Source organism: Anser cygnoides, chromosome 3 (assembly GCF_040182565.1).
Source record: "Anser cygnoides isolate HZ-2024a breed goose chromosome 3, Taihu_goose_T2T_genome, whole genome shotgun sequence".
Lineage (NCBI taxonomy): Eukaryota > Metazoa > Chordata > Aves > Anseriformes > Anatidae > Anser > Anser cygnoides.
In genome coordinates this window covers 19,853,463-19,879,154 of record NC_089875.1, presented here as the reverse complement: position 1 = coordinate 19,879,154, position 25,692 = coordinate 19,853,463, and the positions used below count along the sequence as shown (strand labels likewise).

At 42.5% G+C, this 25,692-nt stretch overlaps 2 protein-coding genes across 9 annotated transcripts in view; one reads left to right on the top strand and one right to left on the bottom strand.

The window, feature by feature from the left end:
- Positions 1-5,078, bottom strand: part of RPS6KC1 (ribosomal protein S6 kinase C1) — an 88,655-nt gene extending 83,577 nt beyond the window's left edge. For 2 of the 5 annotated variants that reach the window (XM_048057613.2, XM_048057614.2), the window contains exon 1: positions 4,890-5,076. Coding sequence is in view for 1 of the 5 variants with exons in the window: in XM_048057609.2 (XP_047913566.2) it covers positions 4,890-4,994 (105 nt within the window). In the remaining 4 variants the exon portion in view is untranslated. Of the gene's footprint in view, positions 1-4,889 lie in introns of all 5 variants that reach the window. The other 3 variants (XM_066993647.1, XM_048057609.2, XM_048057611.2) reach the window with 3 other exon arrangements.
- Positions 5,079-9,567: 4,489 nt separating this feature from the next.
- ANGEL2 (angel homolog 2) lies at positions 9,568-25,617 on the top strand. Of its 4 annotated transcripts, none has more exons than XM_066993649.1 (9): positions 9,568-9,592; positions 11,524-11,957; positions 13,606-13,859; positions 15,638-15,707; positions 17,442-17,863; positions 18,835-18,961; positions 19,628-19,688; positions 22,075-22,238; positions 25,130-25,617. In XM_066993649.1, exons 1-9 carry the CDS (start codon positions 9,573-9,575, stop codon positions 25,282-25,284), a joined length of 1,707 nt encoding a protein of 568 aa, XP_066849750.1. In that variant the 5' UTR covers positions 9,568-9,572; the 3' UTR covers positions 25,285-25,617. The 4 variants fall into 4 exon arrangements, with proteins under 4 accessions (XP_066849750.1, XP_013029490.2, XP_047913632.2 ...); XM_013174036.3 differs by lacking the exon at positions 9,568-9,592 and adding an exon at positions 9,853-9,965; XM_048057675.2 differs by lacking the exon at positions 9,568-9,592 and adding an exon at positions 9,951-10,083.
- Positions 25,618-25,692: the final 75 nt, after the last annotated feature.

The window sequence follows — 25,692 nt, the reverse complement described above, 5'->3', positions numbered from 1 at the left end:
TACGTAATAATTTATGTGTTGTCCTACTTTGTTCTTCATATCCTTTTCTGAAGGTCAACCCCAGAAGAGGTCTTCCCCTTCAATCCAACCTATAACCAACCTAAAGACTTGGCAAACATCTTACTATGCCCCAGATTTTCAGTGTATTTTTTCAGTCCTCCCAAAAGGATCAATGCAATCAGCTCCTGCAAATCTCTACTGCAAGCAACTTTCATCTATTTAAAAAATATCATTAGGATACCTACCAATGAGCTGAGCAATGCATAACTACTGCATTATGATGTGAAAACAGAGATCCTACAAGGATCTCATACCCCACCACTGAGCAAAGTATTTCAGATTATCCTATTCCTGCAGATAGCCAAATGTAACTCATTAGAATTTTAATTATCATTAATAATTGTAATCCTCCAAATTATCTGAACTTCTATTAGTAGTCTACATTCTCAGATATCATTCAAACAATACTCTTGGCATCAGGACTTGCTGATTTCTCTTTCTGTTTTTTAGCCTTTGGGAATGGGTATAAAAAGGCCAATTTTCATTTAATCTTGTCTGCACTCCAAGTATTTCACTGCTTACAAGTAAATAAAATACATATTCTCTGTAAATACTCATGCACAGTCAGTTTCTGCAGAATACATGCCTTGCAAAAACCACAGAACAGATTGACTTTTTTTTTTTTATTTTATTAAAGTAGACTCCTAAACAAAAAGCTTTTAGAAAAATCTGCAATAAGGATAGACCTTAGCACTCAGAAGGGACTGCACGGGTAGCCGTGACCAGTATCCCCTGCTCCTAACGCAGGATAACATGGTTAGCATAACCAGTGCCATTTTGTAAAGTAAATGGCCATTATCTGTAGGGAAGCCGGTCATGTATCAGTCCCCCTTTCCTGCTCCTCACCAGCCTTGAAGGTCCTGCGTGATTAGAACAAACATCAAGGAACCTTAAGCTACGCTGGTCATAAAACCCTGTGAAATAATAAAGCTCACAATTATAATTACAACTTAGTAGCATCCTCCTTCTGCCAAGGATCCCTAAGGAACCTCTCTGTTCCCGTAGCATTGGTGACTGTGCCCGTCACTTAGGATACACTAAACAAGTGGTTTTCTCTTTCATTATTAACCCATCCTAACATTGGAACAGAAAGCTCCTTTAACTTAATGCAGTTTCACAAAGTATCCAATTGCATGCCCCTGAAAGGACCAGAAATCTCCACTAACACATGCTGAGTACCCTAGGCCTCCGTCCGAAGGGTATTCAGTGCAAGGGGAAGATCCACCTCACTTTTTTTCCTGGCGATCCCCCAAAGTCGCTGCGCATCAGTTCAGCCAACACAGCTGTAGTGCTGTGATACCGACCGTGGAGCCAGATCGCGGCAGGAACAGGAGGGAGGAACAGGAGGGGAGGAAAGGGGAGGGCAGCAGATATGTTCATTGAATTATTTGTGAATCATTCCGTTCGGTTTCTAACACTCCAAATCCTCACTTCAAGTACTACATAACGGATTACCAGAGAGAGCCCTACTGAGACAAAAGCTATTTATACTTCTACATTTGTGAACCCAACGCATGCTCTGCCGCATAAAAGAGAGATTTTTGCACTTTGAGGACTTCCGACATCCAGACACACTGAAGAACTAATGATCTCTGGTTAACTTGGTTTAATTTGGACCGCTCACAAACCCATCAGCCCCTTGCTCTGTAGGACACCCCTCACAGTCAGCACACTCCCCGGTTCTGAACTGCGCGGCCTGGTACGGTAGACGCGGCCACATGTTGCGTGCCACAACTTGCTCCTGAACAGATCTACAGATACCAAAATATCACAGAGCATCTTAACTGTCTTCGGCCAATAAGAACAAGGTCATTAGAGTAAAATAAGCAGAAGTCTCGGCTCATTCCTATTACTCCCTATTGCACTGACAGAAACCAACATTAAAAAAGAAACAAAACACACACTCAGCCCATCGCGACCTGCTGCAGAAGCACCTGAAGGCACTGTTTCTTTTGTCTTTACCTCAGGAAAACCTTTTTAATATTGGAATTAAAGCAGTTCAGTTGGAAGGGACCTTCAAAGACCATCAAGTCCAAGTGCCAGGCCACCTCAGGGCTGCCCAAAAGTTGAAGCATGTTACTGAGGGCATTACCCCACTGCCTCTTGAACACTGACAGACGTGGGGCATCAACCACCTCTCTAGAAAGCCTGTCCCAGTGTCTGACCACCCTGAGGGTAAATGTTTCCTCATGCCCAGTCTGACCCGCCCGAGCCCAGCTCCGTGCCGTTCCCGTGCATCCTGCCATCAGTTCCCAGGAGCTGAGCCCAGCACCTCCCTGCCAGACACAGCCCCAGCCACTACAACCCTCGGAGCTCTACCGACAAGCCAGTTCATCGCCCAGCCAAGTCTGAACACGTTTCTCTCTGTCAGTTCGACTGGCAGCTCTGTGGTTTCCTGGGCCTTCTCTCATGCCCGGTTTGCAGACGGGTGTAGTGCTGGCTGCTGCCAGTCAGCAGGGACCTCCCCAGGCTGCCCCGACCTTTGGTAAATTGTGGAGGGGGCTCCAGCTGTAACGTTCACCAACTCCTGCGGTTCTCTGGGGGTGAATCCTGTCAGCCCCAAGGATTTATGAACATTCATACAACTGGCCCCTTACAATTTCTGTGACCACAAATGGAAAGTCATCACAACCCAAGCCATGGATTGCCAATGCTGAGGGCCAGGCAATCCAAGATCTATTATTAATATTAAAAACTGAGGCAAAAAAGGCATTAAATGCCTCCACCTTTTCCTCACTCCTATTTGCTAGGTGACCATCTTCGCCAAGTATCAGTCCAATGTTTTCCTTTGGCCTCCTCTTGCTGTTGACATACACAAAAAGGCCTTCTTTGTTGTCTGACACTACAGCGGCCACTACCAGCTTTTCTTGCTTTCTGCCTACAGATGTGAACTGCAGCTCTGTACTCTCCCTGTGAAGCCAGACCTTGCTTCCAGAGATTATCTATTTTCTTTTTCTGTCCTAGTTTCCTGTTCAGCCAAGCCGATCTTCTGTCCCACTCGCTTGGCCTGTGGCACAATGGGATTGTAGAAGGTGGTTCTTGAAAAGCAAGGAGCTCTCATGGACCCCTAAACCCTCTCAAGCCGATTCCCTGGGAACACTGCTAGCTCCCTGAATACCTTAAAGTTTGCTCTCTTAAAATCCAGGGTGGCAAATCTGCTGACCTTTTTTTCTTATTACACCAAAAATTTTGAACTCAACGATTTCACGAACAGCATGGTCAAAAGAGCTCCCTAACATCACCTCTCCCACAAGGCCTTCCCTATTCTCAAAAAACAGATCTAAGAGGGCACCTTTCCTAGTTGGCTTGCTCAGTACTTGTGACAGGACATTGCTGTCAACATGCTTTAGGAATTCCCCAGACTTGCATGTCACGGCAGTACGATATCCCCAATTTGTGTCTAGGAAGTTGAAATCTCCCATAAGGACAAGGTAACCGATCCCGAGATTTCCCCTAATTGCCTATAGAACAGCTCATCCATGCTATCATCCGGAGTGGGCAGCTGATAGCAGACACCCACGACATCTGCTTTGCTATCCATCCCCTTAATCCTCATCGAGAGGCTCTCTACTGCATCATCCCTAACCGCAAGGGCTGAACAGTCTGATCTCTCCCTTTTAGATTAAAATCTCCCAGGGCAAAACAAACTTTTCCTGGCTCTTAACAAAAACTACATCTCATTTGACTAAAAAGAATATTTGAAACGTGCCATATTTGTGTTTGGTGGGCTTGTAAACGTTCAGGAATAAAAAAAAAAAAAGTAAAAACAAATTGCTTTTTGATTTCAAAGTGAAAAATTGAGTTAAGGGAAGGGATACATATGAATACGCAGATCTCGTAGGCAGAACATCTGCAGCTGCAGTAACTTTGGGATCACAGGTCATTCAAATAAAGCCTTTCTGATGCCCTCAGTATATCCCACCAAATCTGCGACCTGAACTCCTACTTCTCTTGCAGCTATCTCAGAGTATTCACTTACTCCCCCTCCCTTTCTGGCTTAAGTAGGGAAATGGAGGAGAAAAGAAGGCAAGAAGCTTCCCCAAAGGAACAGAAAGAGCCTTTGGCAGAACGAGCACCAAGCCAGCTCTCCCAAAATCCGGTTATTTGCTTCAGCTTTCCTTCTTCTCCCACAAGGCCTCTCTCATTCCCCCGGTCCCTCTTCTACCCAAACGGGGCCGAAGACCAGAGACCAGGCACCCGCAGCCCTGCAGACGGGGCTGTCCCAATATCCCTCAGGTCAAACAGCTGTGCCCAGTGTGGGCGCGCTGGGTGCACATCCGCTGCTCGCTGATTTCTCCTCGGGAGCTGACTGCGAGGCAGAGCCATTCGGCTGCCACCTCTCCAAGGAGATCTTGGGGAGAAGAAGGAAAAAAAAAAAAAAGAAAGAAAGAAGGAAAGAGTCGCTTCTTTTTAAGCTATCCATGCGCGCCCTGCAATTAACAGGAAAGGAAATGAACTCCAAGGCGTGTTTGGGGGGACGACAAGCCATGTGAGGCCGCTGGCAGAGGCTGATGAAGCCCAGCTAAGCGAAGCCTCCCATTCCGCTCCCTCCTGCCTCCCCCCGAGGGGGATTTTCCACCACACCTTGCCCAGCCCGAGGCCCGCAGGGACCTGCCAGCAGCCCTGCCAAGCGCTCCAATCCGCACGCAACCGCAGATTTAATAATTAAAAAAAAAAAAAAAAAAAGAAGAAGAAGAAGGAACGCCCAAGGAAGAGGCAGCACGGGAAGGAGGGGAAGCAGGACCCCGGGGCCGGAGGAGGACGAGGGGAAGGGCAGCGGCGGCCGGCACGGAGCGGAGGGGACCGGGGCCGGGCCGGGGCTGACTCACCCGCGCCGTGACCTTGTAGACGGTGTGCCCGCGGGGGTGCCGCCGCGGCTCGGTCACCGTGTAGAAGCGGGCCAGGTCCCCGCCGCGCTCCCGCGGGCTCAGCATGCTGCCCGCAGAGCCGGGCCGGGCCGGGCCGGGCAGAGCCGGGCCCCGACAGCGACGGAAGCGGCGCCCAGGAACGCCCCGACACGCCCCGGCCCGGCCGGGCCCGCCCCGCCGCCGCCGCGGGGAGCTCCGCCCGGCCCCGGCCCCGGCCCCGCGGCATCGCCAGGGGGGTGCCGGGGGCTGCGTGCGGTGGCCGACCCCAAGGGCCGGCCCCGCGGGGGTGCCTCTGGGCAGGGCTGCGGCGGATTCGCAGCATGGGGAGCCCGGGATGGGGTGTGCCGCTTCCGCGGGTGGCTTTGGGGGTTCACATGTGCTGCCCCTAATCTGGTGAAGGGCCTGGGACACAAGTCCTGTGAGGAGCGGCTGAGGGAGCTGGGGGTGTTTGGTCTGGAGAAGAGGAGGCTCAGGGGAGACCTCATTGCTCTCTGCAACTGCCTGAAAGGAAGCTGTGGGGAGCTGGGGGTCGGCCTCTTCTCACAGGTAACCAGTGATAGGAGTAGAGGGAGTGGCCTCAAGTTGCACCAGGGGAGGTTCAGGTTGGAAATGAGGAGACATTTCTTCTCAGAAAGAGCAGTCAGGCGTTGGAAGGGGTTGCCCAGGGAGGTGGTGGAGTCACCGTCCCTGGGGGTGTTCAAGGAGAGGTTGGACGTGGTGCTTAGGGACATGGTTTAGGGGGTGATGCTGGTGGTAGGGGGATGGTTGGACTAGATGATCTTGGAGGGCTTTTCCAACCTTTATGATTCTGTGATTCTAAATCACATTGCTTTATGTTTCCTCTCTTCTCCAGATTTCTAAACAGTACTTGGACTTCTCTTTGTAGCAGGGCTCTTGTGCACATAGAGGTCTCATATAACTCTTCAGGGAGAGAGGCATATTGCCGCAATCCAAAAGAGCAATTCGTGCTGTGAGATGTTCTCCTTCCATGGATTGAACCTTCAGCTACTTGGCTGCAGTGGCATCTGTACCAGTGTAGATCTGTACAAATATAGATCGCAACTGAGGTTATTTGAACTGTTAAGATTTGTTTTTATCACAGTATTTTCATTCATTTAATAGTCTGCTATTAAAAAAATCAGCTACTCATTAACAGGTTATTAATAGCTCTATTAACAGGTTATTAATATCTCTGATCTCATGCAGGCCTTTGACATAAAGAGAAGTATTTAATTGGATTTCTTTGTAAAATATTAGAGACTCTTGTCATGAAACTAATAGTAAGCAGGTGTTTCCTTTGAAAGGATTAATAAGAAGGTGTTTCCTTCGTATTAATCCTGAGTTCCAGATCAGATTCACCTCTGCAGATCTGGAAGCACCATTCTGGAAGCTCACCTTTGAGTGAGCAGTTTCAGCATTTCACTGTTTGGAAGTACTTACATAGTTTCACCTCATCCTTATTACTAGCAATTACATCAGCATGTATCAGCGCTCTTCTCATCCTAATCTAGCACCCTACCAGCTACTATGAGCTACTTAACTCTGTCCTAACTGGAACCAGGACACAAGAGTACTCTTACTCTTAATTTGACATTGCCCTGACTTCATTCTTATTACAATGGGAATTCCAACCTGAGTACCAGAGGCAAGTAGGTCCTGCAAACGCACAGAGTCAGAGAAACAGGCACGAGTGGACCAGCAGTTCCTCTCCTTGGACTGGTCTGACAGAAAAAACAGATCATTTGACAGTGGTTTCCCACGTGAAACCCCGAAAAGCCTAGCAAATTCAGGTCCGTCTCCAAATAGAAGTGTTCTAGTATCCACATACAGCTTCATCTTAGAAAAGCGCAACCCCAGAGGAAGGTCATTTTTTCTGTGGGAGAATACAATGACTGTTCCTAACAACTCATAGGGCAGAAACAAAACAAATGTGAGTTTTACAACATCCTGTCTCTTGATTTTCTTTGGATTACTTTGGCATTCCCAGCTATCAAGTTACTAGAAAGATTCTTTATTGTTTTTATCTCTGAGAATTGCTTGGTTTTGTCTACTTTGCACAGGGAACATTTTCTTAAGGAATGGGGAAGAGAGGAAACATAAATTCTTACAGTGAAACACAGTCCTTTCAGTGAAATTGAAGTTTCATTGAAAGAGACATTCCAAAAAGAGATTCTCTGTTTGGAGTAATTTTAACGTACAAGTAATGGAAATACTCTGAGTTTTCTTTAAATCTGAAATGAAGGGATTAGAATGATGTCAGAGGATACTTTATGACTCTCATCTTCTCTAATTTTAGCTGTAGGAAACTTGTGGCTACTCAGATCACATTTGTGGTGGCACCACATCCAAAAACCAAAGCTGGTTGAAAATAGGCTTGCACAAGGAAACGTGGAAACAATTTCCAACATGATATACTATGCATGTATTTGGTACATGCAGTTCATACAACCTTCCAGTGCAATACTTAATACTACATGATTAGACAACCAATTCCAGTATAAACTTGCTTATGAAGCAGCACTTGCTTATAATATCTCATAAGATGTGGTAGCTTTGAAGTTTTAATGCTACAAGCAGAAATCAGTGGAATAGAAGTCATCATTGATTAATCCCTAATGAATGATACAATAGACCTCATTTAAATTTTAATAGCTAACTCAAAATTCAAAAGTTAGCAATTTGGTGGGAGGAGATATGGAGAAGAACCACTAGGAGTTGAGAAGACAAGCGTATGTTGCAGCTGTTTAACTCCATGTCTGAAACAAGCTTTACATATTTTGTACAGTTTCCATCTCCTTTATCTACCAGAGAATATACATATATTAGAACTGGAAAACCTCAGGAGAAGGACAGTAAATATGATCAGATCTACAGAATAGCCTCTTCATTTGGAAAATGCAGTAGTTTGGAAATTTCTGGCATGGAAGAAGAAATAACATGAGGGGATATTATAGTGGTCCATGAAATCATGTTTGGCTTGGAGAAGATGGATGGGAATGGACTGTTCAGTGTCTCTTTAAAGGCCAGTGAAGCTAGTAGTAATGAGGTTAAAAAATAACAAAAAATCATTTGTCACATAATGAGGGCTAGAATTGCAGAACTTGTCAAAGGGTGTTGTCGATGCAAAAAGTTTCCAAGTTCGAGTACTTGGGGGAGAGAGTCACTGAGAGATACTTAAATGACAAACACATCTGTCTTAGGAAATCTGCTAAGCTCAAAACAACTAGATGCAGGAGTATTCAGCTGAAATTTGCCCGGTCTCTGCACATCTTTAGGCATCTGCTGCTATCCACCTTTAGAAAGCAGGAAACTGAGCTCTGCGGACCACTGAGCTGAACCACCAAGGCTGTTCTCATGTTCAGCATAATCAATCAAAACATCCCTCAGTGAGTCAGTAGCCTCCATTCACTAGGGCGTTTCAAAAGCTCAAATGACTCATGAAAAACTTGGCTTCTAGTTACAAATCAGAGATCTTGGAGATACCTATTTTGAAGAATAACTCTTAACATAGGATGGCTGACCTAGATATACAAAATAATAAGTAGAGAAGAGTAAACAATCTGTAATTAAGTGTTACTGGTTTATTAAGACTTAACCTAGGGCAAAGCAAAAAATAATTGCAAAATTCAGAAGAGAAACAATTTGTATCACATGAATAGGTTAATCTTTTAGTTATCTTCTATTTTGTGTTTTCACAGTTAATTTTATGCTTACCAACATATCTTTGTCTTTTTAAAGGCTTGTCTTCAGAAAAAAAAGTTTCACCCTTTCCCCTTTTCTAGCCTCGCTACTGAGATTATTATTATGCAAAAACTTTCAAAGCGACAGAGTAACCTGGGTGCCTTATACAGCATTGGTTGTCAAAATAGAGAGAATAACTACATTCTACAGGAAGATTCCCACTGCTTCTAAAAATAAGAGCAGTTTTTGCTGCTGAAGCTATGGGTTACTGTCTTCTGTCTTATAAATATATCCAAGAAGTAAGAATACTTCAAAAATACAGAAAAGAACAAATTACAGAAATAATTTATGTGTGGAAAATAACAGTTGAGAGTTCTTTTACTGCTGACAAATTCCAGAGCTAGTAGCTTCACTCCCTTACTACCTTGTGAAGAAACTAACAGAAAATCTTTACCTTTTGCCATTAAGTAAGCTGTGTTCAAGAATAAAAACCCAAAGTGAATCAGACACATTGCCTAACGTAATACTCGTAACATAATCACATTATTCCAGTTTAAGTGTTCCCTACCAGTCCTGGGAAAAGCTTAAAATTATTGCTTACTTAAAGTCACTTGTATGAAAAAAAATTAAAAGGAATGCAGAGAAACAGTATTTTGCTGGATTACAGTTCCTGCACAGCATCTGCCTTATGCAGCACTATCATATTTCATATGCTTTGTGCTATATTTTCTTACAGTAAACAGAGCCAGCATGTGCTCTGTCCTCAGAAGACCTCCAGAATGCGTTTAACTCTGTATTCGTGCAACGCTGGCAGAAGCAGACCCGGTGGTTTACGCGGCTGGTAGCTACGTGTGCATCTGCAGGGCTGCCAGGGCAGGCAGGCTTCCACTTCTTTCGTGAGATTGGGACTCTCTACCAGCACAAAGCAACACTCGCTTACGTGTGGAGCATTTTAACCCAGGAATGTTAAAATACAGTCTTGGGTGAGTGGCTTTTATTTTTCTGCAAAAAGCGAGCGGCACCTTGAAACAACCTGCAGCTCTTCCTCAAGATGCTTGAGGCCCTGGGGAATGCATGCTAAAGACAGCAGCCCACAGAGAAGACGATGTATGGAAAAAGCAGCATAAAAAGAGCGTTACATCTGCTTTTAAAAAATAAAAAAAGGCCGAAAGTGATAAGCGAGGCAGCCAACAACCCATCCCTCGGGGCACAACATGGCGCCCCCCCCCCCCCGGCCCGGGCCCAAGATGGCGGCCCGGCTTCAGCGCCCCGGAGCCAAGATGGCCGCCCTCTGACTACAAGTCCCAGGGGCGAGCGGGGCGCGGGGCGCGGCCTGGCCGCCGCCCGCCGTGCCGGGTAAGGGCAGGCAGGGAGCGCGGCGGCGCCGGGCGGAGCTGGCTCCGTCCTGGGCTGACCCCTTCGGGGGGCACCGGGGCTGCGCGGAGCCGCCAGCGGGGCCCCGGCCCGCTGGGAGGTAAAGGGCTGCGGGCGGGGGTCGGGGTCGCGGGGCGCTGCGGGCCTTCGCTGGGCCCAGGAGCCGCCTGGGCGCTGTGGTGCGCGGGGAGCCGGCCTCCCTCCTTCCCTGCCTCCCGGCAGCCGCCCCGGGGCTGGCGCCGGTGAAGCTACCTGTTCGTGAGCAGCCCTAAAACCTCGGAGGCCCGGCGGTGGCGGCCCTTTGCTGTAAACAGCCGGCGGCATGCAGGGCAGCGGCCGGAGGGAGTAAGCGAAGGCGTTTTGCTCCGCCGGTCGCAGCTCGCTGCGAAAGTCCTCGTCTGCGGCCGTGCTTTGACAAAGGCTTCCCTTAGAATGAAGTTTTCAGAAATCTTTGTGAAGCAAGAGTTCCAGGAGTTATCCTCAAAGGAGGGACGGCTCTTGCTCTAGGGCCGCATCGTAACGCTGCGGTGCTTTGGGGCGGCATTTCACTTGTGTGACAAAGGAGCTGCATCTAGTGCATCGCGGTGAAAACTGTTTCAGAACAAGCTGGTTTTGCTGAGTTGTGTGTAAGTTTATTTGTTAGGCTGAATGACAGGTAGAGGGTTCTGACTTTACTTCAGGCACGTCGAGCTTTGATGTCTTCAGCTCATAACATCAAAATATGTGTTGTTGCTCAAACAACGAGGAAGCTGAGACAGACTGATGTCACTTAGCTTCCTACGTCTTTGTTGACACTAAGACTTTTCTTCCGGAGTGGGTGGGGAACAAACATTTTATCTTTGTGGTGTTAATCGTTAAGCTGCAACTTTCTCACCTAGAAAGCAAACATTAAGCATTCACATAGTAAAAGTTACTGTATACACTGGTGCCAGAAAGGGGGAGAGCATTAGTACCCTCTGTTTCCCTGTCTTGTTGGCTTTGTGGCTGGAGCCAACTTTGTGACTCTTTCAGGAAGTCAGAAACTTGCTCAAAGCAGTTCTCTGATTCTTTTCAGATAACCTAATAATAAAGTTAAAACAGCATGCAGAAATGATCATTTGTAAAGATCATTCTGCTGAGCACTTGAAAGATGTGATACTGAATTTAACAAGGCAGGGAACAAATTGTGGATAGTTATTAAGATGGAGAGTTTGAAAATTTAAATTACATTTGTTATGCTGAAGGGGAAAAAGAAGACAAGATCAGTTTGTAAACTTCCCCTTTAGAAACTTTTACCTAAATGATTTAGAACTTTTACCTAAATGATTTACACATTTGCCAGTTACATGTGTAATGCTACATAAAAGGTCGTAACATATAATTGGTATCTAAAAATAAGATTCTTATCCTGTGTAGGTGAGTTAGAACTCATAGGAAAATGGGTTAACTTGTAGAGAAAGATTACCTGTCATATGTCATGATCAGGGTGACTTGCATCTACAGTATTCTACATGCAGATTTAGTTGCATTTAAGTAATAAACCTTATGCTTTCTCTGGTAGACACTCCATGCTGCCCCGTCACATGCAGAGGCTGGGCAGAGACTGGATTGCCCACTTGAATAGTTCTCAGGTATTCACTTCGAACGGCCCAGTTTCCACCTGCATGAGATGGGCCGGACATTATCCTCGGGCCTCGTTTCCTCTTCCTGTTCCAGTTGACTTTTCAGCAAACTGGAGGTTCCCTCCATTTTTTGGACCTTGGAGGCAATTTCAGAACTCCAATTGGCAGCTTGATAACTTTGCACAAAGTTCTTGTTTTCATCTACCGAACCCCAGTATGAAATCTGAGGGAGAAGAGCCACTGACAAAGAAGAGAAGACTTAGTGGTCAGCATGATACTCCAACTCCTGAGGAAGAAGCAAACTTCGCTAATCAGAAGGAAGCGTCGTGTCTTTCTGTAGCACAGAATGAAAAAAGTGATAGCAGCAAGAAAGGTAAAAAAAAAAAAAAAAAAAAGCTCTTTGCCTGTTTTGTTTGCTTGTTTATATTACTAAGAACTTAACTTGTTAGATGCAGTATTTCCTGCAACTTTTGAGTTACTATTTTTCTTGGCACCTCTCCCAAGAAAACATCTGTCTTAATGTTACAGTTCTGTAATGCTGTCAGTAAATTGCTTTATTCTGTGATGTCAAACAGCCTGTCAGAAAGAAAGGTATACTGTACTCGGTGGCAGAACAAACAGCAAATGCGAAGCACAAATACACCTACCCAACTCGATAATCCACTTTCATGGAACTTGGAAGTGTCTGTGTTAACTTATTACACATGACATCAAATGTTTCACTAAGTGCTTAGGGTATTAACAGTTTTGGCAACTGTGAAACAAACGGAGGGGCACGGTCAAGATTGCGGCCCTCTTAAATAAATTACTTCCGTAGGAAAGTAAAAGAAGTTGTATTGTGCCTGAAAAGGACAACAGATGCCATCAGGATCCTAAAGGGCTTTTTGGACACAAATATCCATAAATGTGAAGAATTCCTTCCTGAAGAATTAGAAAAGTCATCCATTATCAGGAGCTGAAGGAAGGGAGGCTGCTCCATGTCATTACTGATGAGTCCTGCCTTAAACACCCTCCCCCAGCAAGCATGTCTTGACTTACCTTTTTATCTGAGAGAGTGGTGGGCATTGTGGCCCATCCTAGTTATCTTTCATTCACACGTTGTAAGGTGATGGTAATTAAAGGCACTCACTGAGGAGCAGTGTGGCTTCTCTCCCACTATAAAAACAGTATTTTGCTGTACTTGCAAATAGTGGATAAAGTCCTGAATAATGTGAGCACAGTGCTGAAATCTACTACCCAGGTAGGGCAGGTACTAACAGCTCTTGCTGCAGTCTTCTGTTTGTCGATAACTGGGCCTTGGAACACTCTTGGATGAGCTGGAACATAGCTGGAAGGCATCTTTGATCGCAATCTTTTTAAATGGAGAAATACATACCTGAAAAACAATTGGACACTTAATGATGGGCAGATATTCTTATAAACTTTCATACACAAATAATAGATACTTAACTAGGTATGGCAGAAAGGCCAAGTAAGCCTTTTCCGAAGTCTTTGTTAATTCTGAGGCTTATAATTTCTTAAAATTTCTTAACCTCACTGAGGAAAATCAACTTTGGTACCTGTTTTGGTACAAAATAGATGAAGAAGCGTGTATGCTGTTCTAAGGGTGTGCCCCAGGAAGCCATACCCCATGTCCACTGGGGAGGCAGTAGCATAAGCCTGCGTCAGAGACTGGCTTTGGCTTACCGGTTTGACAGCCTCCAACAAGCAAGATGGTGTGGTAGGACGGCAGTGATCTCCTTAGAACATGCCAGTTTCCTAGTTTCAAAGTCATTTGAAATTGAGAGCATGTAATAGTTTTCTGGTGTGTTTTTTACTGATGCTTATATAAAGTTTATTTTAAATGGAGGGTCTGAATCACTGCTAATCAAATGAGAGTCAATTCAAAAAAAAAATCAATTTGGAGAATTGCTTAAGCAATTTCACAGGCAAATAGTTGTCAGTAGAATGATTTCCAATAGCAGTAAGAAGTCATATGGTGTATTACATAACTTGTTTTCTGCTGCATGTGTTTTTAACAGGAACCATCAAAAGGCACTGGGAATATTTCTGTCAGCACAGTAAAACAATGAAGGTCTTTGAAAATAAAGAAACTGACCAAAGCAATAGAGAATGTGAAGCAAAATTTGATTTTACAGTCATGTCCTACAATATCCTCTCACAGAATTTGTTAGAAGATAACTCCCACCTGTACAAACACTGCAGGCAACGCTTGTTAATCTGGACGTACAGATTTCCCAACATTCTGCAAGAAATCAAACAGCTGGATGCGGATGTGAGTACAAAACGAGCGTGTGAATGTTAGTAAGAACTGATGAAATGGGGCAGCAAACTTCTGTTGTATTTTCTTTTAGTAGGTGGGCTGTCTAGTGAATCGAACTGAGCTTTTAGTTATCTCATGCTTAACAGTGGTTCTGCTTTATGCTTACACAATTAGTGTATTCCGTGTGATCCAAACTTGCAGCAAAGGCAAACTCTAGAGTATACATTACTCATGATTGCTTTTTTTCCCCTATCTTACACCTAGAACGGCCTTTTTGACGTGACTTTGATGTTCTGTTCATACGGTGTAATTTTTTTTTAAAAAACAAAACTTTCACACAAATCTTTTTCATTCAGTGTCTGAGCACACTTGAATTGTGTGTTGTAAATAAGGCACTGAACATACAAGTAACTACGCTTCCATAGGCCAAAGGTCCACTTGGTCTTGTCGTGTCTTCAACAAGTGTAATGACAGCTGTCGAGTAGAGTAGGGCACCTTTTCTCTATGATAGTCTCAGCTTCTGAACCTCGAATTGAAGTCTGTGTCTTCAACTGTACCTGAAGTTATTTAGTGCAAAGGACACAAACAGTTGGTCATTACTGGCAAATACTTAATCCTGGATACCAGGCTTTTGTGGAAGGAATTAGTATGTGTGCACACAGCAGGCTGAAATTAAGGCAATCGCCAGGACTGGCATTTTCTGTCTTTCAGGTGTGTGACTTTGACTTCAGATTTGTTTAGATAGTGGTAACATCGAGTGTCCATCTTCAGTAAATCAAAAGTCCATTTCTAAAACCTGGCTGCTCATCCTTTAGAGCCGTTTGTTAGACCGGGTAATAGAGAACTTGGTGTTGGATGGGAATCCTTGGTTTGGCAGGCAGGCAGACTCAAATGTTGTGTTTATTTTTCTGATTGTATGAGGTCTTGAGTGACGAAACTGCTGTTTTCTTGAGATTACTGTTGGAGGTTGTGAGAAAAATGCAGCTGTTAATAGTACCTATTTCAAGTGAGACTCTGATCCAGAAGTATTCTTTGTGGTTGTTATTTTCTCTCTTCACCTGGTATTCTGCACCATTTGACTTGTGAACAGGCTTACTGCTCTTCACTGCTGAGACATACCTCTGAACTTCTGCTTACAGCGGGGTTTGAAAAAATACCTTGTCTTGTAGGGCTTTACATGTTCTTGGTTGGCTGGTCATGGGTGTTTTTGTTTGTTTTAAGCACACTCAGTGCTTATTGTTAATCAGGAAGTCAAGTCAAACTTTGCTTCAGTCATTGTTCAGGCCAATGAAAGTTGGTTAGAGTTCAACCTGTTCGTGTCAGAAAACAGTGCTGAGCAAATCGAAGTAATTGTGTTAGAGAAGCCACCAAAAAGCTGCTTTGTTGTACCACTTGGAAAATGCAGTCGTGTGAGTGTGTAGGCAGGAAGCTGGAGATGAAAGTCCTCTTCAGGAGGGGCTCTGGTGGGGATCTGCCTGGTGCTAGCAGCGGTAACAGACTTCTCCAGGAGGAAGGGTTGGAGCGAAAGCCAGCCCCTCTGGCAAAGAGTGGTCCGGGGTAGGCGCTAAGGCCTGCGGAGCCACACAGCGCAAGACTGGGATGGAGGTGATGCCTTGTATTGCCTGCACTGAGTCACAGCAGGCAGCTGCTCACAGCCCCTAGAAGGGGCTGAAATATTTTTTATTGTATCTGACATGTTTTTTTTGTTTAAGCCTATAAAGACTGCCAACAGAGAGATGAATTAATGTTTTGACCTGCTGACATCTTTTAATTGTAAACTTTTGCCTTAGGTACTTTGTTTACAAGAAGTCCAAGAAGACCACTATAGAAAAGAGATCAAGTCAAGTTTGGAATCTCTGGGTATGACGAAATTCTTATGACCAGTACACTTTGTGTTTTTTTTTCCTTCTGATACTGCCCTCCACCTCCCCAAATCTCTTAGATGATAGAAACATGTCTCCAGCCTTTATATGCAAAAATATTATATACCTCCTTTTATGTTTTCATCAAGCACTTTCTTGAAACTACCATAGGGTTTTCTATCGGTATTCCTGTTGGATAGCTTTTCCCAAGTATTTGTTTTTTCCAGCTTGCAACCTTGCAGTATCAGCAGTAAATTTTATCCGTGGTCAGTTTATGTTTGTTAGTTTTTATACTAGTACTGTCGGTCAGCCTAACTAGCAGTGTCTTGTCACTCTGTCATAGGAATTGGTGGCAAGGGACATGCTGATAGGGATGTCATTCTGTGGTGGTTTAAACTCATTGAAGTTTTATTTGCACCCAGTCCCAGGGCCCCACTCCCTTCCTGGCACTGGTACTTGTCTGATGCCAGGAGGAGCATGGACTGATTGTTTTTTTTATTTATTTTTTCTTTATTTCTTGGTAGTGTAGCTCCCAGAACCAAGTGCATATAAAGAAGGCAGAGTAATGGCAGCACTGACTTAAATCAGCTTGGAATGTGGAACAGCAATGCAAGACCAGGCTCCTGTGGGCAAGGGAGCTTTTGGTCAACTCCGCTTTATGGGGCTGTACTTCATGAATTTATATGGCATGTGCTGGGCAGAGAAGTGTTTTAAAAAAAAAAAAAAAGTATTGTGGCAAGATGTTTAGTTCTTTCTTACACAGATAAGGTCTCATTAAAATCTGAGTTTCAGCTCTGCACAGAATAAAGAACTTGGTAAATTGCTGTTTGCAGGTGGACTTAACGTGAACTCCAGTTCTGTCATTGATAGGTGTCTCGGTTTTCCTGTTGCAAGCTTGCCTCTTGCTGCTAACTGGATAATTGCATAATTGTGTAAATACGTTTAAGCATTTGATGGTCTATGAATCACTTTAGACAGTGATTTATGACTTACAGTGATTATTGCTTTTGGTTGGAAGACCTCACTGCTAGTATTTTTAAACCGTTACAGTAACATTCAGAAAAAAAACTTCAATACGCAAGTCTACTTTTATGGGACTTGGGGTTTAGATTTTTTTGTTTGTTTGTGTTTTTTGTTTGTTTCTTGTTTTGTTTTGTTTTTCCACGTGAGGAGAGAAGAACATGCTTGGTATTTTAAACTATTTTGATGCTTATACATTGCAAAAGGCATTAGACCAAATTTACTGTAGTTGTTTCTTTAAACTGAAGTTAGGACAAAGCTTTGTGTACACTTCCCTTCCTGAATCATATTTTGAAGCCTTTCTTAAGAAGTTGCTTCTTAGCATACAGAGAAGGAATAAAATGAATGCTAAGGGTACCTCTTCATATATGAATCGTTAGTGACATTAAATAATTTCTCATTTAAAGAATACAAGATAAATACCTTTATATAAACTTTTTTACATTTTTAGCTGAACTTTATTTTGGGCAGTTAATGTTGAAGTGTTTCCTGTCTTGGGGAAACTGCTTCCCTTGGTAAAGCAACTGAGAGTTTTACCTCAGAAGTCCATGACGAACGTTGAAGAAACACAGTGGACATCCCTTATCTTTGGTAGAAATAGACTGGGTCTTCACTGCTGTGGGAGAAAAGTAGCATGAAGTCTTTCTAATTTTTTTTAACTTGCCTGTATTTATACAATGGCATTTTATGTTTTTAATTGCCTTTCTTGCAGGGTATCACTGTGAGTATAAAATGAGGACCGGGAGAAAACCTGATGGCTGTGCTATTTGCTTCAAAACTTCCAAGTTTAGCCTGATCTCATCAAATCCCGTGGAATTTTTTCGCCGTGATATTCCACTCTTGGACAGGGACAATGTGGGACTGGTGTTGCTTTTGCAGCCTAAATTTCAGTGTAAAACTAATGCTGCCATCTGTATAGCCAATACACATCTGTTGTATAATCCGCGGAGAGGGGACATCAAACTGACCCAGCTTGCAATGCTCTTGGCAGAGATTGCTAGTGTGGCCCCTCAGAAGGACGGTACCTTCTGTCCAATTATCATCTGTGGTGACTTCAATTCTGTTCCTGGTTCTCCACTGTACAGATTTATAAAGGAAGGAAAGTTAAATTATGAAGGACTTGCTATAGGGAAGGTAAGCTGTGCTCTTTGTTTTTCATTTAAAAAAAAAAAGGTTAATGCTGATTAAAGAGAAATATTTAAGTGACACTAGAATATGATAGCTGGATTTGTGATTATTAACATTGCAGTATCAATCTTGGTGCCCTTTACAAAGCCTTTAAAGCAAAAGTTACTGTGAAGTTAAGCCTGGGTCTATTAGCTGTGCCTTACAGAATGCTGTCTGTTTCATTTCAGCATGCGAGAAGAATTTGCCAAGCAAATTAATTGCTCTCAAAAGGCAGTTATCCACAAGATGATCGTATCACTGTTTCTAAGTGTTCTGGTCTTTAAATAGGATAAAATAAGTACTTAATCAAATATGTACTGTGTTCTCTCTGGAAAGATGACTTCTGTTTTGGATGAACCGTGAATTACAGTGGTTAGAATAACTGTAAAATTAAAACTATGATTAGATGCTGAACATAAACTGTGTCAGGTTATATGGTTTTCTTTGTAAATTCTTGTACATAGCTGTTGGATATGTCAAAAGCTATTTAGTAGAAAGTAACTGGAGTATGTACAGTGAGAAAATAGGAAGACAGGAGTTTTTGTTTGTTGCTAGTGGGTTGTTTTTTCTAGCCCCTCTTTGACTTTACTTGCTCCGAGAAGAATAAGCATCATGAAGATGAAGTAAGTGTCTGCTAGGGAGATGTTTATACTCAGTCCTGTTACATTGCTAGAAGTGCTCTTGGTAGTTTCTCAGCTTTGTGTCACAAGAACTGTCTTGGAAATTTAGATATCTGCAAAAAGTTTGATAAGAGTTAACAGAAGAAGTGTACATAAGGAGAGTTTGGTATTTTTATAGAGACTTGACAAACCATTATAAAAGACTTATTCTAGGAGGCTGAATTTTGTGTAAAACCTTAAAATTTACAGAATTTTTCCATTCATTTCAATGTTTTTTAATCAGATTTCTATATGAAAAAAGCTTGTTGTCTTTCTTAGGTTTCTGGACAAGAACAGTTTCCAAGGGGACAAAGAATCTTATCTATTCCAATTTGGCCAAAAAAATTAGGTATTTCACAGAACTGTGTATATGAGATAAAACAGCAACAAAAAGAAGAAAATGCAGGTCAGTTTTTGGGTTGATGAATTTTGTGGTCCTTTGAAAACATCCTGCAGGTGGCACTGAAAAACAGAAGATCATTTCTAGTAGAAGGGAAAAATGAGCCTGGAGAGCTTGCAAAAATTTCGTTGGTGGGCTTGTTAAGAGTGTGAAGTTATTTGTTCACATAAGTATTTGCAGATTTGAATCTTTTAGAAGACACAGAAATACTATTCAGGAGCTGATCCATAATAATTAAACTGCTGTGTTTGTGTCAGGACAGGCAGTCGTGCTGTGACTAGGCAAAGAGAGAGGAACGCAGCAGCATGTGTGTAGCGTCAGCCTACGTTCTGCACCAGCGCTGATGTGTTACAGTGAGAGAACTTCATGGAACAAAGGGGAAAAGCAAGGGGTTCCTCGCTGAGTGTTATCACATCTCTCATCCACCTTTTTTCTGTGACAAACAAAATAATTTGAAATGAACAGGAAATACGTCGAAAGATTCGTTGAAGGGAATCTTAGTAATGGAACAGAATAATTTAATCCAGCTTTGTGAATTTTATCTTGCTTGCTGCAAGAAATAAGTATACTTAGAGATATAACAGGTGGCTGTATTATTCTGTAGCTTTTCAATACTGGTCTCACCTACATCCTATTTTTTAAATGTAAATTGAATGTATTTTTGTTTTGCAGGAGAAAAAATGGAAGAAGCAAAATTGAACAATACCAAGGAGATTGTAAGAGCATCTGAAAAGTACGTGTTGTGGGGGGGAAGAAATGGAAACCATGGACTGGTTCTTAGTTTTTGGGGTGAGGGGTGTCGTTTGGGTTTTGTTTTTAGGCCAAACTTGTATCTGATTCCAGACATGGATACAAGATGCTCACCCAACTCGTGCTGCCCATCTGGCAAAATAATCATGTGCAAAATAATGTCCTGACAGGAACTTGCAAGTATTATTTCAGAAGGCAGAGAAGAGGTATCAGTGCTGGTTAGAGGGTATTTTCTGTCTGCTTCTTAAAAGAACGCATCTGATATTTTTGTCAGTTCTTGGCATAAGCAGGACATCTCAGCTTGCTCTGTAATCACATCGTAGGAAAGCGGTGAACTGCAGTCCAGATGCGTAAATCATGTAGTCATGGTTGGTTTTGTTTATTTGTTTTTAGAGGAGTGTTGTCTTGCTGCTTGCGTTGGTGCATTTCTCTCTCTCCTGTTCTTGAGATGCTGGTTTACAGATGCTAATTAAATCCTGTAATACAGTGTGACATTTGGATAAAACAGGGAACCGGAAAGGTCAGGAGTTCTGTGGGAGAACTGAAGTTTTTGGAGTCCGAAAAACTTGTAGTGTGGTTTTTTGTTTGTTTGTTTTGGGGGAGAGAGTATGGAAGAGGGATCTTTAATGTAATTATTGGTTTGGTAGTATGATTCCTATTCAGATAAAATAATTGCCAGTTAAACTGAAGGAAGAAGCCATCACTAGACTGTTTTGAAGAAATATATGGCTGCTTTTTGAAAGGAAGAATATATTTGCATTTACCAAACTGGTATAAGTATTTAAAATAAAGCACAGAAGGAGGAAGCTACCGTAATTGTGTATGTGTGATGTCAGGCTCCAAGTTAGCCATTTCTTCTGATCAGAAATGAGATCTTGGTACCACTGCTGGTAGTCACCTTAAAACCCCTGGTAACAGAAAAGGTAAGTAATGGCATTTCTGGGAACAGAAGGTAATCCAGGAAACCCTCTGCTACAGTGTAAATCTATAGCATGCCACATGTTGAAGACTGCTTGCAGGTTTTTTTGCTTCATCTTAAAAAGAACATGAAATAACAAGGCTGATCAAAGTTAGGGAATAGCTTTGATCTGAAGAGTGATTAAATGGACTTGGGTGCTCTTGGCTTAGAAAGAAGACAGCTGGGAAGGGATAAGGGTAAGCAGTGAGTATACAGATCACGACAAATTTCCAGGCAGTAGCTATAAAACAGGTAGAGGGTCTTCCTCTCTCAGCACAACTAAAATTAACTGCTAAGCATTATAGAAGTTTCTAAGAAATAGTAAGGAAAGCTCACAGAAGAAAAGTGTGTTGTATGTGTTCTGCCTAGTATGGATGCAATGATTGTTGGCTAGGTTGTGAGCTGCAGGATTGTTGAAAATCGGGATGTTCTCCAGGGACCTGTATTCCTGTACGCATCACCAGTCATTACCCCAGCCTGTGTTTGCTGCTGGCTGGTGTCAGGCAGTTAGGGCAGGCTGTGATGAGTCAGTAACGCTGTGCTTCTGCTAACTGTGGATGAAAATGTTCCTCCAAATACAGGAAGCAGAAACCCATGGAAGCTGCAATGGATACCCTATAGTAGCAGAATCAATGGGAGAGAGGAGCTTATTCCCCATCAATTTCCAGAGCAGAAATTACTACCCCTCTGTATTGTACTCACTGTCACCCAGGCAGGTGACACTGATTTAAAAAAAAAAAAAAAAAACAAAAAAAAAAACCTTGGTTTCAACCAGAGCATATTGCAGATTAGGCTTAAAATGCAGCCCATGCAGGGCAAGGCAGGTACAGCTGAGGGAATGGTGATTTGCTAAAAGATGCAGTTGTGTCTTTTGTTTTCAGGATTGAAAAAACAGGTGAGATGAGGTGGGATGAACTGGAGTAGTCTGACAGGTGATGGGGAGACACAAAATGGGAGCCTGAGTAGAAGATCAGCATAGCCTAATGTAAAAATACCTGATAGCTTTGTTTAGGAAAAAAAAAATTAATTTCTCTGTATGCTGAAGGGCCCAGTTAGATGAGTTGAGTTAGTCCCTTTTATGTAAGCTATTCTCGTAGATATTTCTACCCATGTTTCAGGGAGAGATAGCACAATGAGCTCATGTGAAATCTTAAAAAAGTGTGGATGGAGTTAATCCAGTTTTGATAGGCTTTTAGGTGTCTGCCATTTACTTGAAAAAGCTGCTTTCATTTTACCTTCAGAGGTTTGGGCCCCTAATGCAGAAGGTGGTGGGATTGATTGCTTAAGGTTGTATAACCTACATATCCAAATGATGATTTTGTTTGAACTAGAAACTGTTTGGTGTTTCTTCGTTGCTTGTTCTTTCTAGGAAATGCAAGAAAATGAAATGTTTCTCTTTGACTCTGTTTAGGTTGTCTTCAAAATTGCAGCACCATTTTAAGTTGTCTTCAGTGTATTCTCACTACTTCCCTGAAACTGGGATGCCAGAAGTAACAACTTGTCACTCCCGAAGTGCAGTCACAGTGGATTATATTTTCTATTCTGCAGCAAATGATGATGACGCTACCCAGCCAGGTAAAGAAACCAACTTTTCTTTTTTTTTTTTTTTTTTTTTTTAAAAATGCTAAAAGCAAACTTCCAGATCCTGTTGTAAGGGAAACACAGTGACAATTTGATCTGTATCAAGTATCTCACAGGTTTGTGGTGTTGTTTTGAAGCAAAAAACTTTTACCTTTTAGAAATTACCTGAGAAATGTGTCTGGCCTTGTAAACTTACCACAGCTGGACGTAGAGTCCTACACAGGGCAAACTCTTTCAACTTGCTAAATGTTCCTGTAGTTGCCATCTTAGCTTTAGACACCAAGAGCTGAGGCTACAGAAAAGCAGCAACGTAAGTAGCACCTAGGAAATACTGGTGTCAGTAACTTATGCAGGATCTCAGTGGCAAAATAGCAATTTATGATGTGCATTAAAGTTTATTAATGAACGATTTCTTAGAAAATCACTTTTAAGATAGATTTGATGTAATGTCTGTCCAGCAAATGACCTCACGTGCCTTTCCTCTGAGAGCAGACACTGGCACATGCCCAGTTGTCCCTCTCCCGTTGCAGTTGCAGCTGAAACTCACCAGATGGTGCAAGAAAGACACCGTGCCTCTGCGGGTGTATTTGTTCATGGGTAGTAACAGTACCGTCCTTGATTGCTTTTGTGTTCTTAATATGGATATTCCTGAGCAGACTTTCCATGTGAGGCTTTCCATGTTACAAAAAAGAAAACAGACTTTCCACATTTTACTTAGCTGTGTGTTTTATGCCATTATCAAAGAACATTGCACAGTGTAGCACTATCAGATAAATAAATGGCTTTGCAGAACTCAGAGCAAAGAAAGCTGGGTTCTGCTCCTGCTCCCAGTGTAGGTTGCAACTGATGTTTATAAATTAACGTTCATTTCAGTATCTGAAATGAAAATACCACCTTCATCTCTCTCACCTTGAGTCTAGGCTGTTAAAATTCATTGAGTCAATACACAAAAGTCTCATTTGTCTTATGCTTATTTGTCTTATACACAAATGCTGTGTTAGTGTAAAGTAACAAATACAAAAGCTTTAAAACACAGAAATAAAAGTTCTGAAAAGCTGGATGACAAGTGTCTAAATTCAGTCTGGATTGTGTGACTTGAGTGCTGCGTGGTTTCAGTGCAGCATCTTGCAAAACAGAATCCTAATTCACATGCCCCCACGTTTTGTTGCAGTACCAGTGGCCCAGCAGAGCTATAGCACTTCTTTCTTCCTGTATGGCTTTTCAAATAGATCTTTCACCCCATGTCAGAGCATAGAATAGGAGCAAGCTTGAGTTCTTAGAGTAATGTAGTTCTTATTCATTAGTTTTCAATTTGGATTTTCAGTTTTCTGATGACTCTCATTGGATGTCCATCATGGAAAGTGGTCCAAAGCCAGAAGAAGTGACTTAGATGTGGTCTGAGGCTGGCTGATCGCTTTTTTCCCACTAAAGGTGTTGGGGTTTTCTTGGAAGAGTTTTGATGCTTTGGTTTGTGTTATGCTTAGCCAAGAATTTTGGACTTGCTGTGAAAGCAGGGTTCAGTACCTACCTGGCTCCTTCGGGATTTGATTTTGCGGGTTGCAGAGTGCCCTGAGCTGAAATTAATCGCTGCACGCAGACCAAGCTGTCTGTAGCAACAAACTGCTGCTTTATAGACATTCGGGTGCCGTGCCAAGTGATAAACTTGGCTCAAGAGCTGGGCAGACGTGCTCTGGAGCTGTTGAGGCATCTTTGCAGCGAAAAGGCTTTTCTTCAAAGCAGTAGTAAACAGCTGCTGGGCTGTTAAAGGCCTGGAAAGCTGGCAGTTGGCTAAGCAGTGAAGATGTTGAACTATCTGAGGAGTTTAACAGTTGCTGGATAATCCTTTCAATACCCCTACTGTTAAGACAGTACCTAAAAAGGTTCAGTCAGGAGGATCTAAATTTGCTGATCCATTTCACACAGACTTTTTTTTTTGGTCAAAGTTGGAGCTGCTGTTTGTGCTGTACCTGAAAAGCAGTCAGCCCTTCAGTATTCTCTCCGCACTCTGAAAGCAATAGCTAGGGCTGCTGAATAGTCTTCTTCCTCAGAGACAGCTTAAGAAGCCTGAGTTTGTTGACACGTCACTGCAGGATCTTATTCTTAATGGAATTCCTTTACTTGACTCAAAAAAAAAAAAGCTTATTAATTCTTGCTGCTGATAGATTTCGTTTTTTTTGATGACACATTTTAAGTATATTGTAATAGTAATGTGTAATAATCAGGCTGTCAGTCATCTTCCCCTCTTCCATGACAATGTGGTGCTTTTGGTATTTGGGGGGGAATTTTGGGGGGTGTTTGGGTTTGTTTGTTGTTTTTTTTTGCCATTATTGGAAGTGGCAGGAAACACCAGAGAGATCCATTTCTTACCATGAGCAGTTAGGAAGGGAGATACCAGAAGGCTTTCATCCTCAGCAGTGAAAATATCTGCTGCCTGCTGGAGAATTGTATGCTTGAGGATACAGAAATAAAATGTTATGTGAAATGGTGACTCTCAAAAGATCCTTCGTTTTGCAAATGTCAGCTCTGTTTAACCATGCTGTTATGCGGGAGTCTAAGACTGGATTGTATGAGGCTTTTTCAGGGAAGTTACAATGGACAAATCTATCCCTTTCCCTTTCTACCTCCATTCCTCCTTCTGCAAAATGGAGGGGCAGTATCTTTTGGAGTACTTTGAGCTCTACTGGTTATAAGTAAGTCCTATTGTGAGGGTACAGTAATAAACTGAAAGAATTTCCAAAACACCTTATTGGTGATTTTGCATGGAATGGTAACCACTTCAGATTATTTTTGTTGTGTTTTCTTCTTTCTGAATATGCATGAATGTGACTTTTATTTTAACGTTTAGTCCACACTGATGAATGTTTCTTTTTTTTTTTTAATATTAGGAGCAGTGGATTCGTTTCATGGAGGTCTGAAGCTTCTTGGTAGGCTGGCACTTCTAACAGAGAAAGATCTCTGGACTGTTAATGGTCTGCCCAATGAAAATAACTCTTCTGACCATCTGCCATTGCTAGCAGAGTTCAGGCTTATTGAGCGGTAATAACCAAAGGAATTTTCATGTAGCTAAAGTTACCTTCACCTTCTCCCTTCATGTGATTTTTATTTTTAATGGTTAATTCAAGCACTGCTGGTCCGGTTTAAACAGGTTTGCATGCGTGCTGATTTGTTAGTGTTGTGTAAAGTAGACTTTTTAAAGAGACTTTTTTTTAAACATTTAAATGACTTTATGAAGTCTTTGAGGCAAAAAAAAAAGTTTACATTAGCTTCCTATTTGATAATGGAAAACATCTGTGCCAGTCTTAAAATGGCATTATTTTTCACAGAGATAGTGTAAATGGTTTTTATTGTAAATATTAGTAAAATTGATTATTCTCTGACAACTGTGTCATTCTTCAAGCAAAGGGAAGTGAGTTTGTGTGTATGCCCCATGTTGTAATGAGTTAAAAGT

Bases quoted from the DNA above. Each gene is read 5' to 3' on its own strand.
- ANGEL2 (XM_066993649.1), top strand. From the start codon at position 9,573: ATGTTAAAATACAGTCTTGG. The intron at 17,864-18,834 runs GTAAGCTGTGCT...TGTCTTTCTTAG, and splicing joins AAGGACTTGCTATAGGGAAG to GTTTCTGGACAAGAACAGTT. The intron at 19,689-22,074 runs GTACGTGTTGTG...GACTCTGTTTAG, and splicing joins ATTGTAAGAGCATCTGAAAA to GTTGTCTTCAAAATTGCAGC.